The sequence below is a fragment of the Paroedura picta genome, chromosome 6 (genome assembly GCF_049243985.1).
Source record: "Paroedura picta isolate Pp20150507F chromosome 6, Ppicta_v3.0, whole genome shotgun sequence".
Classification (NCBI taxonomy): Eukaryota; Metazoa; Chordata; class Lepidosauria; order Squamata; family Gekkonidae; genus Paroedura; species Paroedura picta.
In genome coordinates this window covers 60,043,497-60,058,737 of record NC_135374.1, presented here as the reverse complement: position 1 = coordinate 60,058,737, position 15,241 = coordinate 60,043,497, and the positions used below count along the sequence as shown (strand labels likewise).

General features: G+C 43.4%; 1 protein-coding gene across 4 annotated transcripts in view; it reads right to left on the bottom strand.

The window, feature by feature from the left end:
* The window catches only part of SIM2 (SIM bHLH transcription factor 2), a 60,682-nt gene that overhangs the window by 31,198 nt on the left and 14,243 nt on the right, over positions 1–15,241 (bottom strand). For 2 of the 4 annotated variants that reach the window (XM_077342676.1, XM_077342677.1), the window contains exons 2-3: positions 13,792–13,874; positions 8,881–8,970 (exon numbers count right to left, since the gene is read on the bottom strand). In XM_077342676.1, the coding sequence (XP_077198791.1) occupies positions 8,881–8,970; positions 13,792–13,874 (173 nt within the window). Of the gene's footprint in view, positions 1–8,880; positions 8,971–13,791; positions 13,875–15,035; positions 15,240–15,241 lie in introns of those variants that run through there. The other 2 variants (XM_077342678.1, XM_077342679.1) reach the window with 2 other exon arrangements.

Below are 15,241 nucleotides of genomic sequence, written 5' to 3'. Positions count from 1 at the left end.
ATTGATGAAGGATGGTAATCTGACAGAGATGCCACAGAACTTTTTTGTTCCCACAGCTTTTCACAAAGGAAGATAATTCTGAGCCAACACCATATATGCATGGTCCTTCAAACAGCCCTGAAATTGTGCCAGTCAGCTGTTTGGTGGGGAAGGAGAAACACTGGGAAGAACTGAATAAAGTAGAACTGCTAGAATCAGTCACAGAGACATGCCACCACAAATTATTTCCCCTTATCACCTCAGACAAATATGGTATTTTAAGATTAACAAATGTGAAGATAGGAAGTAACGGTTCACAATAAACATTTGATACTGGAAGCATAAGAATGTGAACTTGTACTTAAGGAGAGATGTGGCCCATGTTAGCCTGAAACAGCAAAACAAAGTTTGACTCCAGTGGCATCTTTAACACTAACAAAGTTTAATTGAAAGTGTAAGATTTTGTGTGCATGCACGTGAACTCTTATACCTGGAATAATACTTTGTTGGTCTAAAAGGTACCACTGGATTCAGACTTTGTTCTTTTACTTACAGAATCTTTCTATAATACAATGATTCTCTAAATGTCTGTACTTACTGCCCACTTTGTCTACAACTAAAATAGAGTACATGCTATTGCAAGATAACTTCCAGTAGTAAGAAAGTAAACTACTTCCTTGGAGGGAAACCAAACCGAATAAATTCAATTAATTATATACAAATGGGCACTATCCTGGGCTCCAGGTGAGGGCAGGACATGTGGGTGGCAACGACAGCAGCGTGGAGGAGTCAGGAATCATTGAGTGTGTCGGTATGCAGCAGAGGTGGTGGTTGTGGGTGGGCCAGGCCCCCACCCTCCCCAGGGTACTTGGGTGGGTTGTGGCAGCAGACTTGGCTGCCATCTGGCTGAGCTCCTCGCAGAAGTGCAGGAGCCAGGCGGGCAGTAGAGGTGGCAGGCACATTGTGTCAAAATGAGCCCAGGAAGCGGCAAGAGCAGCTGGGTTAAAGGCCGCTGCAGGCCCCCTTCTGTGTCATGGGACTGAAGTGAGGCAGGCACGGGGTGCCAATGGCGGGGCCAGCTGCTCCCCAGAGCCCCACATACCAGGGGCTGTGCTCCTTGGAGGAGGTGATGACCCACTGTTGGGCTCAAAGGTGGGCACGGACAGGGGTAGGAGGTGGGTCCCGGCTGCGGGTGAGCAGGCAGGAGGTGGGGAGGGGGCATTCATGGGGGGGAAGAAGCCAGGGCTCAGCATGCAGCAGCCAGGCAGCCCCTGGGTGGGACGGCAGCAAGTGGGTGGGCTGCACAGGCATGTGGGCATGCGGAGCCGAGGTGGCCTCGGGCCACATGTGAGCGGCTGGCTGTGTAGGCAGCAAGGACAGGTGGCCTTACAGCCACCACAGTATTACCAGTGCCATCTGGACTGAAGTGAGGCCAGTTGGTGGTGATGCTGGGGCCTCCCCAGTCCCAGCAGCCCCCAGCAGCTGGGAAGCCATCATGGCAGAGGCTAGCAAGGGCCCATAGCTTGTAGGTGGTTGAGTGCCCAGCTCAGAAGCAGGTCATGGCCACGGCAGGGCATGTGGTAGTGAGATCTTATGCTGCAGGGCCCTCCGCGCCCCTTCCTGGATCTTGGCAGCAGCCAGGCAGCCTTCACGGTGCAAAGGCCAGGTCTGCCTCTTCACTGCCCTCAAGATCCCCCAACGGGCAAGGCGATGACTCAGGTAGCAGTGGCCCATCCCCCTATCCCACTCAGTGAAGGTGACAGCTGGCCCCCTCTCCCGTCCAGGCCCCAAGACCACCAACCCACAGGCCACCCAGCTCTCCCTCCCAGCTCAATCACCAACTGGCACAGATCTGAGCACACAGGAACTCCCTCCAGGTGGAAGAACTTTGAGGGGACTGTCAAGGGTAGAACACATAACTTGATTGGCCACTTGTTGGACAGACAGCCTATTACGTTGGAGGAGGAAGCTGTCAGGAGAAGGACAGCTAACCTGATTGGTTAGTAAACTATGAGGACCAATTCCTTCTAGGACCCCTTACTGGGTTTATAATGGTGATGGTTACAGATAAGGCCCCCCTCCAAACTTCCAGGAATATTTCCAACCCAGACGTAGCCAACCTCCCGGTGGGGCCTAGAATGCTCCTGGAATTTTACCTCTAGATTATAAAGATCAACTCCCCAGGCAAAAATGACTGCTTTGGAGGGTGGGCTCTGAGGCATTATATTTATTTATTTATTTATTTATTTAGATTTATATACCGCCCTCCCCGAAGGCTCAGGGCGGTTTACATTAAAACTAGTCAACGATACATGAAACATGTATTATACCAATTTGAAGTTCAGTTTGAGCTCAGACAACTGAGAGCACATGGAGAAAGCTGCTGGGGAGTGCTGCTGCTGCTGACCAGGTGAGGCTATTGTCGTGCTGAGTGAGATAATTGCTGGGTGATTGCTGGGAGGATTAAAAAGGGCTGCTCCTTGCCAGAGGCAGAGCTCAGACAACTGAGCGCACGTGGAGAAAGCTGCTGGAGAGTGCTGCTGCTGCTGCTGCTGCTGCTGCTGCTGCTGACGACGACCAGGTAAGGCTATTGTCGTGCTGAGTGAGGTAATTGCTGGGTGATTGCTGGGAGGATTAAAAAGGGCTGCTCCTTGCCAGAGGCAGAGCTCAGACAACTGAGCGCACGTGGAGAAAGCTGCTGGAGAGTGCTGCTGCTGCTGCTGCTGCTGCTGCTGCTGCTGCTGCTGCTGCTGCTGCTGCTGCTGCTGCTGCTGCTGCTGCTGCTGACGACGACCAGGTAAGGCTATTGTCGTGCTGAGTGAGGTAATTGCTGGGTGATTGCTGGGAGGATTAAAAAGGGCTGCTCCTTGCCAGAGGCAGAGCTCAGACAACTGAGAGCACGTGGAGAAAGCTGCTGGAGAGTGCTGCTGCTGCTGCTGCTGCTGCTGCTGCTGCTGCTGACAACCAGGTAAGGCTATTGTCGTGCTGAGTGAGGTAATTGCTGGGTGATTGCTGGGAGGATTAAAAAGGGCTGCTCCTTGCCAGAGAGACAAAGGGCTCTTAGCATGGGGTTCTTGGCCTAGCAATTAGAATCAGTAGATTATATTTCCCTAGTAGTTGCACTCCCTACAAATTACAGTGGACCGCCAGGACACCAATCCCATCATCTGTAGTGAGTGTGACATGATTGCCTTCCTCCCAGAAGACAAGATGGACTACATCTGCCCCAAGTGTAGGCTGGTAAGACTCTTGGAGGAAAGGATTAGGGGCTTAGAAGAGAGGATTATTACCCTGACCCACATTAAGAAAGGGGAGGAGTTCATAGACCGGAGCTGTGCAACTCGGAATAAAGAGGATGCAACCAGTCTTGAAGAGGATAAGGGGATTGACCTCATTACGGAACCTCTGCAGTCAGTTAGGAAAAAGACTCAACGGCGTAGAGTGAGACGCCGTTCTCTGGACCTTTGGAGCTTCAAAATAGATTTCAGGCCCTTGCAGAGGAGGTGCAAGTGTCAACGAGGGAAGAGCTCCCAAAACAAAGTCTAAGACAAAATGAAGAGGCCACGGGGATAGAAGGAAATGGTGTTGAGAAGAAAAGAAAAAGGAGACTACTGGTAATTGGAGACTCCCTGCTAAGAGGAATGGATCGCCATGTGAGTCTGACCTCTGTTGAGTCTGACCTCTGTTGTGGGGAAGATAATGGAGCAGATATTAAAGGGAGTGATCTGTAAACATCTGGAGGACAATTTGGTGATGCAAGGAAGTCAGCATAGATTTGTCTCCAACAGGTCCTGTCAGACCAACCTGGTTTCCGTTTTTGATCAAGTGACAGGTTTGCTGGATCGTGGAAATTCAGTTGATGTCCTTTACTTGGATTTTAGTAAAGCTTTTGATAAGGTTTGATAAGGATAAGGTGCGTCATGAGATTACACTCTGAGTACAGAACTTAATGATAGCGAAGAGTGGTGACTTTAGGGACATAACATAGGAATTGGTCTCCAAAAAGGATAAATTTACACATTATAGATCCCACTAAACCATTCAGCTACACATTATAGAGAGTTCTGTATAGATATATTTCTATATAGAGTGTATTATCATAATCTTGATCACTGAGGAAGACCCGGAAAGGTCGAAACGCGTTTGGTCCTTGGTTCTATGTGCTGTTAGTTCGGTATAGTTTTTAAGAAGTTTTTATTCTGTTTTTAATTGTGCACCATAAGAAATAATTAACAAGTTTTACATTATTTTTATTGTTGTACAGATGAAACATGTGGCAAAAGATTCTCCACAACAGCATCCATTTTTATCTGCACAACAACCCTGTATGGTAGGGCTCAAATCTTCAGAGAGTCCCAGAGAAGAAATAAACATGGCCTGGCTGCATCTTCTCTCCAGCAGCAAGGCTGGCCAGAGCAGTATTTTAGGTGAGAAGGGGCTTTTCTGTGGCCTCCTTGTCAGCGAACTGTTAGGCAGAAGGGGAAAGCTTTCCTCCTCAAAAAGAAAGCACAAGTATGCCCACAGGGTTCTCTGCGTTGCTCTTGGAAATGCCTCCTTCGCCTCAGTTAGAGGCTTCCTTCACAGCAGGCATGAAGCGGGGAGGGGGGGGGGGAGAGTTAGCTGCCAGGGGCGGCTAACTCACTAGGCAATAGACTCCGATAAACTGAAAGAACTATGAGGTGAAAGAACTGTGAGGAGACAGTAAGGGGCGGGACATGCATGCTGATTGGGCAGCTGCAGGGCAGACAGCCAATCAGGATGGAGAAATCACATCCAGGAGCTGTACAAGCAACCTGATTGGCCAGTAAATGGTGAGGCCCAACTCCTCCCACCACCTCCTTACCGTTTTATTTACTTGACATATATTTGAAGACTTTTGTATTAAATACAAATATACTAATGATTCATTCTGTGTGAATTTTCTTTTAAATCTCTTTTCCTATAATCTACATCATTTCTATTTAAATCCTGAATTCCTGTTTACCTTCACAAAAATGGTCACATCTTATTCTTTTTTCAATCTAGAATTATGCATGTAACAAATACAATATGGACTTTTGAGAGTACTGTCATAACAGTCATCTATATTTTTTCCTCCTAACTTGCACTTGACAGTATCAACAACAAAAAATTCCAGGCACATCAACAATTGGTATAAACATAGAATCAGTACTTGAAGTCTGTATTTACAATCAATGTCAAGATTGTCAATTATTTAGTACAGCTTTAAAGTCCTTAAAGACGAGAGGGAAAGCAAGAGTTTAATTTATTCCTTGGATCTGTCCTTCTGATTTCCTAAGACATGTAAGTTTTCCTTTTTCAGAACTTGAAGTCTATATTCACAAAAAACTCTTTCCCCCATAGAAAACATCTATTTTGTGTTATTCATACATATCTATACAAATGAATTTATCAGGCCTTTCTTCCCCTTCTCAGCAGAGAGAATGGATCTGAACACTTTTTCTATTGATTAAAAGGGGAGGAAGGGGTAACCAAAAGGGTTATGTTTGGAATCATGGGACTTGCATACACCAAAGTCATGTGAAATGTTCTAATAAGTTCTAATAAGGAGAATCATAAACTCATAGAATCCTAGTTGGAAGGGACTTCCAGGGTCATCTAGCCCTACCCCCTGCAAAATGCAGGAAATGGCCACAAGAGCCAAGCACCTACACATTCAGAGAAGACAGAGAATGAGCAAAAAAAGTGGGCTAGATACAACCCATACTTTGTGTATCATTTTGCATCAAAATTGTTTGTTGTATTGCTTAAAGATAAATAAGCATACTGTTCTTGTAACATACTCAATATGTATACTTAATTGTACACCATTCAATAGTGGAAGATGAATTTATTTCTTAACCAGTTGCCTTCTATACTGGCTTCAATATTCTATTAAATGGAGATTTTAAAGGCAATAACGGAATTATGGTAAATTGGGAGAAATTAGGCTAGCTTTTTTATATGTTGATAACCAGGGTTACTCCTATATTTATTTAAAAAAATAACTCAGCACTTTTGTAATAGTTTAAATACCATTATAAGAAACTGCAAAGAGTATAGAATTAGGTTTTGTGGTAGCCATTAGAAAATATGTTTATTAAAATATGAAAAACCAAAAGATGAAAAACGAGTCTGACACTTAAAACAAAAGATTTGTAAACATGTGGCCCATAACAATTTTGTAACTGTTGGTAACCAACCCTTTAAGAAGCAGCCTTTTCCCCAATAATCCCCCCCCAATAATTAATTTGCTGTAGTGGTGCCTCCTCTCCTTTCAGAACTCCCAGGGGAAAGTATTATTTACTCACATGCCAGGCTAGATGTTTTCCAAAGTATGCCATCCAGAAAAAAGAGAGGATTGTCTGACATTTGCATGAAAATTACAATCCTGTCCATAAGAAGTGTTTTTTATCAATAATTGGAAGGATATTGTTAAGGATTATCAGAAGCTGTGACTGCATAGAATAATGTGTGCAGATGCCAAAGCAAGATTATAGCAACTGCTAAAGGGTATGGAAACTAGGAATACTTTCAATCAACAATTGGCTGTCGTGGCCTTAAGGAGAAGGGTATCCCTTTTCTGGAAACCAACACAGGCTGATGAGAGGGTATTCAATAAAAGTGATATTTGTTCAAGATATAATAATAATAATAATAATGATAATGATAATGATAATGATAATGATAATGATAATGATAATGATAATGATAATAATAATAATAATAATAATAATAATAATAATAATAATAATAATAATAATAATATATTTGTATACTTTCCTTGTTAGTTCAGGGCAGTTACAACATTTTAAAACAATACATAATAAGCAATAAAACACTTTATTTATACCGAGAACTGCTGCTCAGGCACCGCCATTACAGGTCTAGACTCTGCTAGTGAGTGGACAAATACAACTGGGATTGAGATGTATTTTTTTTTAATTTAGTAGATATTTAGGTAAAAAGTCAAAGAAAATATGTACATCTTAGCTTATACCAACAACACAATCCTACGAAACTTGGAGCAGGGGTCTTCTATAAGAGGCATTATATTCATGGAAATAAGCACTCTCTGATATTTACTGAACAATCAGTAGTATTTTACAAGAGGTTCAGAAAAATATTTGTTGTTGTTGTTGTTGTTGTTGTTGTTGGGTGCGAAGTCGTGTCCGACCCATCGTTATCCCATGGACAATGATTCTCCAGGCCTTCCTGTCCTCTACCTTTCCCTGGAGTCCATTTAAGTTTGCACCTCCTGCTTCAGTGACTCCATCCAGCCACCTCATTCTCTGTTGTCCCCTTCTTCTTTTTCCCTCAATCGCTCCCAGCATTAGGCTCTTCTCCAAGAAGTCCTTCCTTCTCATGAAGTGGCCAAAGTATTTGAGTTTCATCTTCAGGATCTAGCCTTCTAAGGAGCAGTGCTGGCTGATCTCCTCTAGGACTGATCGGTTTGTTCACCTTGCAGTCCAGGGGACTCGGAATAGTCTTCTCCAGCACCAGAGTTCAAAAGCCTCAATTCTTTGATGCTCGGCCTTCCTCATAGTCCAACTTTCACAGCCATACATTGCAACTGGGAAGGCCATAGCCTTGACTAGACGCACTTTTGTTGGCAGGGTGATGTCTCTGCTTTTTAGGATGCTGTCTAGATTTGCCATAGATTTCCTCCCGAGGAGCAAACTTCTTTTAATTTCTTTGCTGCAGTCCCCATCTGCAGTGATCTTGGAGCCCAGGAAAATGAAATCCGTCACTACCTCCATTTCTTCCCCATCTATTTGCCAGGAATTGAGAGGGCCCGGATGCCATGATCTTTGTTTTCTTGATGTTGACAGAAAAATATAGTTCCTTGATAATGAAAACTTTCAAAGTTGCCAAAAATAATATTTGTAATGATCAATTATTGACTAATTATGAAATATTTTTTTAAAATGTATGGATATTTATGGATCACATCCTAATTCTATTTACTGTCTGAGGCTTGAATTCTAAAATATATGCACTGGAAAGCAAACCCTATTGTTTTATGCTGAACTTGCATCTAAGACATTTTTCTTAGTTACTTTTAAAAGGAATAAATGTATAGTGCCTTAAAACCCAAAATGCTAACTCTTGAGCAGAACAGTAGTAAACCCAGTTTTATGACTTCTACCATAAACATATAAAATGCTTTACTGAAAAGGCCACAAGGCTGGCAAAACTCAGGAAAAATTACCCTATATTCCATGTGAGCGCTCATAAATCTGCCCCCTTTTATTTTTTTTTCTTAAAGCAATCTACTATAAAACTCTGTTTTCCTCTACTTTCACAACACCCAATACCACTGCAGACAAATCAAAGCACAGAATGGAAATCTCTACGTTTTTCCAGAAGTGTACACCATTAGCAGTAGGGTTCTGGTCAACTGCAAATCCTCCTCTTAAAAACAGGGTCAGTACTTGTAACTACATGACAAGAAAGCTAAACTGTATTCAGCTTCCTAGTATGTTCAGGTTTGCTGTGACTCACTGTTCTCCTCTGGCATAGGAAGGAGAGGGTTCAGTTAGCAAAACACGGTTGTACATTATGCTCCTAATTTCTAAACAAATGTTCATTTTGTAACCTTTTAAAAGGTAATTACCATGTTATGTGGCTAGAAAAATGTAAAGAGGAACAGTTCAAAGTACTTAAAATAAAATTTTAAAAAATACTATGGATCATCCCCAAATGGAAAAGTTGACATTATTGCGGAAGGAAGGAAGGAAGGAAGGAAGGAAGGAAGGAAGGAAGGAAGGAAGGAAGGAAGGAAGGAAGGAAGGAAGGAAGGAAGGAAGGAAGGAAGGAAGTTCATATAGTCGCAAGACAATATCACCACATGCAACTTAAACATCAGCATACAACAGAGAGACAAAAACTCGTTCCTACCTGGGATAAACCTAGATGCACAGAAGCTGTTTCTGAGATATACATTATCTTGCCATCAGATGCTACCACAAAAACAAAACCATCCAGAGTCTGTGAAAGAGAAAGAAATAATAAGACCTCTGCATTCTTTGTCAGGGGTTTAAAATTTTACCCAACAGAATATACCTTTTATATACTTTATATATACTTTATATACCTAAAAATATATTACCAATATTGTCATAATTAAGATTATTATATACACTATAAAAAACTGACCCTAACTCATTATCCTTTTACAATAGCAGTTAACTTTCTCATGTTCATTCTGATTATTTTAGTACTTAGCACAAACCCTGCATTTTGTGGTCCTTGAAGGAAAAAAACAGACCTATAAACCTATATTTTATGGATTAATTGGCTGAAACAGCTTGTCACTATTTACATTTTTAATGATACTCTGAGTGATATTTTAAAATCTTATTTATTAAGGAATTTGTGAATGGTTGTAAATGGAAGATTACCTGATGTGATTCTTTTGAAAGAAAAGTACTTAAATGAAAGGAACAAAAAGAATCATAAAATAATTTTAAAGAAGCCATGATTTTACATAATTTACTGAAAACATTCCTCAAAAGATAAAGATATCCTTTTATATTTGTTTATAGGTAATGCTGTATTGACATATAATAATTTTGCATATTCTCACCAGTTCAAAAAATTAAAACAAACCCCTCCCCCCTATACTTAGCACAATTTAAAAACAGTATTCTATTTAACTTGAAAAGATATATTTCCAGGTACCATGAAAGTAATTTCCACCAAAATCCCAGAAAACTCTACAGCCTCGTCTGATTTTGATAGGAGAGTGTGAATGTTTGTTTTGCACGCATAAATTCAAATGCTGCCATATGCAGTTGAAAGAATACAGGCAGTAGAACTGGAAAAGATTTAACAGCCATGCCTAATGAGAGAAGGCATTGGTGGAAAGAGGTCTGACTCAGCATGACCATTTATGCACTGGAGGTTTCTTGCCCGGCTGCAGGCTGGAGTTTTAGTCGTGGCAGGTTGGCCCACCTCTTCCTGCACCCACATGGGGGAGCATTTGGCCTGGTGTTCTTTATCTGCCTCCAATTTGTGCTCTTGCACAGGAGCTGGGGCAGTGAAGTTCCCAGTGCATAAACGGTCCATATGACAGCTTCATATTTTCCTTTCAAAGGTACCCATCTCATTGAACTAATAGTCCTCCTGACTGAACAAGATTGCCATAAACATTGGAAAATGGAACAAAGGAAGAAGAAGAGTTGGTTCCTATATGCCGCATTTCTCTGCCTGAAGGAATCCCAAAAGTGGCTTACAGTCGCCTTCCCTTTCCTCTCCCCACAACAGACACCCTGTGAGGTAGGTGTGACTGAGAGGGCCCTGATATGACTGCTCAGTCAGAACAGCTTGATCAGTGCTGTGGCAAGCCCAAGGCCACCCAGCTGGTTGTGGGGAGCACAGAATCCAACCCAGCTTGCCAGATTAGAAGTCCGCACTCCTAACCACTACACCAAGCTGGCTCTCTAGGAGAAAGGAGAATTACATCTAAAAAAAAGAAAAAGAAAAAGCCAGTTCTTAATAACAAAATTAAATAATTTCCTTTTATATTTATTAATTCATATTTTACAATGCTGGAACAAGAGGAAGTTAATAAAAGGCTACAGCAAAGGGGCAAGTTCACTATTATGCCAATAAACAATATTCCAAATTATTATTTGGCCTACTCTATTTTTACTGCATATAACTGGAACCAGGTTGCATGTTAGTTTCATTTCCCCCCCTGAGCATAAACAAAACTTTGTAGCAGTATTAACATAGGAAAGAAACCATTGCTTTTGTAAATAAAACATTGCCTTAAACATTCCTCATAAAACAGCAATTTGTTCCCCAGCAGTTACCCTGCATCAGCCCTTCATTAGAAAACTTAATTTTCAGAGACTCTTCGAAAATGTATACATTTCATTTTGCTCAAAGGCAAAGCACACACATTTTTGAATGCATTAGTATGCTTTTGCTTTGGGTTTTAAATACTATTCATTTGTGTATTTAATTTAGAATCTACCGTTCTTGTTGAGACTTAAGGCAGAATCCTCAGAATTCAGAGATAAAAATCATATAATATTATCATATTTTATATTCTACAAAATATTAAGTGGCTGATATATTAATAAACTATTACGTAAGCCAAAGACATTTTATTGATTTTATTAATTTTTAAAAATAAATAGAAGTCATTAGGCTTTTAACTTCATTAAAAAATTGCTCCAAAGGAGTTTTATCAATGTTATAGCAATAATCCTGGACTTATAATGAGTTTACCTTGTAAACTCTTACAGTGTTCCAAATTCCTATTTAAAAGGTTTTTACCCCTTAACCAAATTCAAACAATTTTTCTTAGAAGGGACTTATGCATGAATGTAGTGATAAGATAAAAATCAATTTAAACATTAATTTCTGGCTCAGTATATTACCTTGGAAATAGAACTGTTTGCAGAATAAAAGACAATTTCAAACCATTTTCAGTTCATACTATATTAGAGTCAAAACAGTGGACATCATGATTATGAAACAAAAACAATTATCATTGTACTATATCTGGTGTTAAATATTAGCCATCTTGTTGTAGTGGTTAGGAGGCGTGGACTTCTAATCATGCGGCCAGCTGGGTGACCTTGGGCTTGCCACAGCCCTGATAAAGCTGTTCTGACCGAGCAGTAATATCAGGGCTCTCTCAGCCTCCCCTACCTCACAGGGTGTCTATTGTGGGGAGAAGAAAGGGAAGGCGACTGTAAGCCACTTCCTTCGGGTAGAGAAAAGTGGCATATATGAACCAACTCTTCTTCTTCTATCAATTATATGTCTGTTTATGCACTGGGAACTTCATTGCCCCAGCTTCCATGCAGGAACACAAATTGGGGGCGGATGAGGCGCACCAGACCAAATGCTCCCCCATGTGGGTGCAGGAAGAGGTGGAGCTACCTGCCACGACTAAAACTCCAGCCTGCAGCCGGGCAAGAAACCTCCACTGCGTAAATGGTCTATATGTTTTAGAAGACTCTCCTACATATCCGCCTATATACTGATACAGTTCAACATGATTGAAAAGCTTAACAACTGAAATATAAAGGGGGAAATTCCAAACTCTATACAGATACTTGAAGTGCTTCATTTACCAATTGTGACTTTGGTCTCAAGCTGTAGGAATTCTGAAAACCAGTTTCACATATTTCAGTTAGGTTGAAAGCTGTATTTCTATATATATATATATATATATATTCTCTAAAAATATAATTAAAGTATTGCCTTGTATTACACTTTCAAAGAGAAGTGAGTAAGCTTGGGTGAAACAATACAGGCAAGCCTGGGGAGGGAATATAGGCAAATACTTTGATGGAAACCAGGATTTTTATCTGTCTAACCTCTTTTCTGTGTTGTGACTCGCATAAGGAGAAGCAATTGAATTCCAAAGCAGATCAACCAGATTCATGAACAACTGTGCTAACATCAATGGGAGATCTAATCCAGATGTTCACCCTCCATCTCAAGAGCCATGCTTGCCTTTAAACGGCTTTCCCTACTGAGCAGCTGAGAGAGAACTGAAGTCCGCATTTAACATGCAAGGCCTTTTAAAATAAATATATGATGCTGCTAACCAGGGGCAAAAGGGAATTACCTATAAATGAAGAGCACAAGAGCAATAGGCTTCAGGCTACTGGGCTTTCTTGCCTATTTGCACTCTATGATTTATGGTCATAAAGATGCAGTTTCTATTGCTCAGCCATTTATTGACACCTCAAATTCACAATGGTTTTTAAAACTCAGATTTGCCCATAATAATACACTGAAAGGATGCTGTGTTAATCTTGATATAGTGGTTAAAATGTTGAACTAGGATCTGGGACACCTCAGTTTGAAGCTTTCTCTACAATGGAAGCTTGATAGATCTTGGACCATTCACACACTCTCAGCCTGGCCCATCACACATTGTGAGGAGAAAAATGGAGAAGTATGTAAGGCACTGTGATTCCCACTGTGGAAAGAGACAGGTATAAACGAGTGAATAATCTGAGGATAACAAAGGCTTAAACTAAACCAGACTGTATCTTTCCCTTTAGCCCTGGGCAAGAGCATTACTGATTCCACAGGCCAAGGGGTCGTGACTTATTTCGATGTGCCTAAACAATGTGCCATCCTAAACAGCATTGGTGGTGGTGATGGAAAGTGCTGTTAAGTCACAGTCAACTTATGGCGACACTGTAGGGTTTTGAAGACAGAGATTCAGGGGTGGTTTCTCATTACCTGCCTCCACTTTGCAACCCTGGTGCTGCTTGGAGGTCTCCCATCCAAATATTAGCCAGAGCCAACCATGCTTAGCTTCCAATAACTGATGAGACTGGGCCTTTCTAAATGCACAGGCCATTGGAGGGGAGGGATACTGTTGATTTTTATGGAGTTGGGAGGGTTGCCAGATCCTGAGTGGGAAACTCCCGGAGATCTGAGGATGGAGCCTGGGGAAGACAGGGACCTCAAAGTGCCGTAGAGTTAGAGATGCCAGCCTCCAGAGAAAATGGATGCTTTTGAGGATGCTCTTCAACAGTGTACTCCTCTGTGGTCCCTGTCCTCCCCGGGCTCCAATCCCATTTAGACTTCACTAACCTGGATCTGCCAATTCTACCCCCAAATTTCCCACCGGTGGCCAGGGGGGGAGGGACACCTGGCAATCCTACATAGCGCCAACCCTTCAAGGTATCCATTTGCTTCAGGGGAACTGATGTCTGAAGTCTAGAGATGAGTTGTAATTCTGGGAGATCACCAGGTCCCACCTGGCGGCTGGCATCCCTAATTAATACCAACGCAACAGCTCAAAAAATTAAGCAGCAAGAACCCTACCTGAAGCAAATGTGAGCCCAGCTCCTTTGCCACGTTATCCAAGGGCCCTAATCTGCTCGGCTGTCCCCAGGCATCTCCCAAACCTGTAAAGGAACGGAGAGCTCACAGTTATCACAACAGCAAGTGGCCTCTGGGTAATTGTTTCTGTGCAGAAATGCAGCCTGGGATAGGCAAGTGTGGGAAGGCTCTGTCTGCCTGCTACTGCGATTACACAGGTCCTCACTGGCAAGTGAGTTGCTCTTTGCCCCCCAAAAAATCAGTTCCATTACACTTGGTAGATTCAGCAGCAGAACAAATTGAGAATCCAGGGGCACCTTTAAGACCAATAAGGTTTCATCCAAGATGTGAGCTGTCCTGTGTAGCACACTTCCTCTGATACAATGCCATGCCATGGCAGTAATCTGTTCATACTTTGCCTAGAACTGCTTACTGCCCTTCCATGACATTGCATCAGAGGAAGTGTGCTGCACATGAGAGCTCACGTTTGTTCCATGCCCCTTGGGTTGAAGTGAGGGCTGAAGTCCACCAATGAAAGCGCAAGCCCGACTGGGTCACTTGTTCCTCCGGTTCAGCTACCCCTTGAGAGCAAATCCCACGCGAAGTGCCATAAGCCTCGCTGAAACCAGGCCGAGGGGCCCCCAAGTCCTTGCGAGCAGGCCTTCCGCCAGGCGGCACGAAGGCAGCAGGCCGCAGAAGACCCCCATCCTGGGGAGGAGGCTGGGCCCATGCAGCACTTCCCGTCCCTCTCGCTGTGCTCAAAGCTCCGCGGCGTTCAATGTGTACAGAAGTTGCCCCCCCCTCCCTTCCGAGAAAGAGCTGCTCGGGCAGCTTTCCCTTCCCCCTTAGGAAAGACCTTCGCGAGTGAGTCTCGTCCAGCGGGGTCGGAGAGGACTCGCCCCCGTTGTTGCCCTCCCTCCCTCCCTCCCTGCCCCGCTGTTCTTTCGCGTGCCGTCCTGCCCCTGCCCCTGGCCCTGCCATGCCGGCCGGCCGTGCTCCTTGGAGGGCGGTGGTTTTGTTCTCTAGCATTGCTACAGGCAACCTTAACTGGGAGGGGGGAGTTTTTAAAAGACGCCATTCCTTCTGTTCGGCGTCTTGGTTGCAAGGAAGCAAAGGGGGGGGGGGGGACGACGGGGCTCGCTTCCACCCAGCCCAGTTCGCAGCGGTTTTGACGCACGGGGGACGGGCCGGCTCCTGTGCTTGTCCATGATCTGGAAGTGCTGCACGTGCATCCTTTTTATACAAACCCCCCTCCAGAAGGGCCTTCTCTGTCAGCCCCGGCCGGAGGGCTTGAGCATCCCCGGCGCCTCAGCCTGCAGTCCCAGTCCAGTCCAGCCGCTCCGGGGAGCTTTCGAAGCCAAGCGCTGCTTACTCCGCCCGCCGGCAGGCAGGCGCTCGCAGGCCCCTGGGGTTCAGCATACTCATACGCCCAAGTCCTCCTGATATTGTGGGG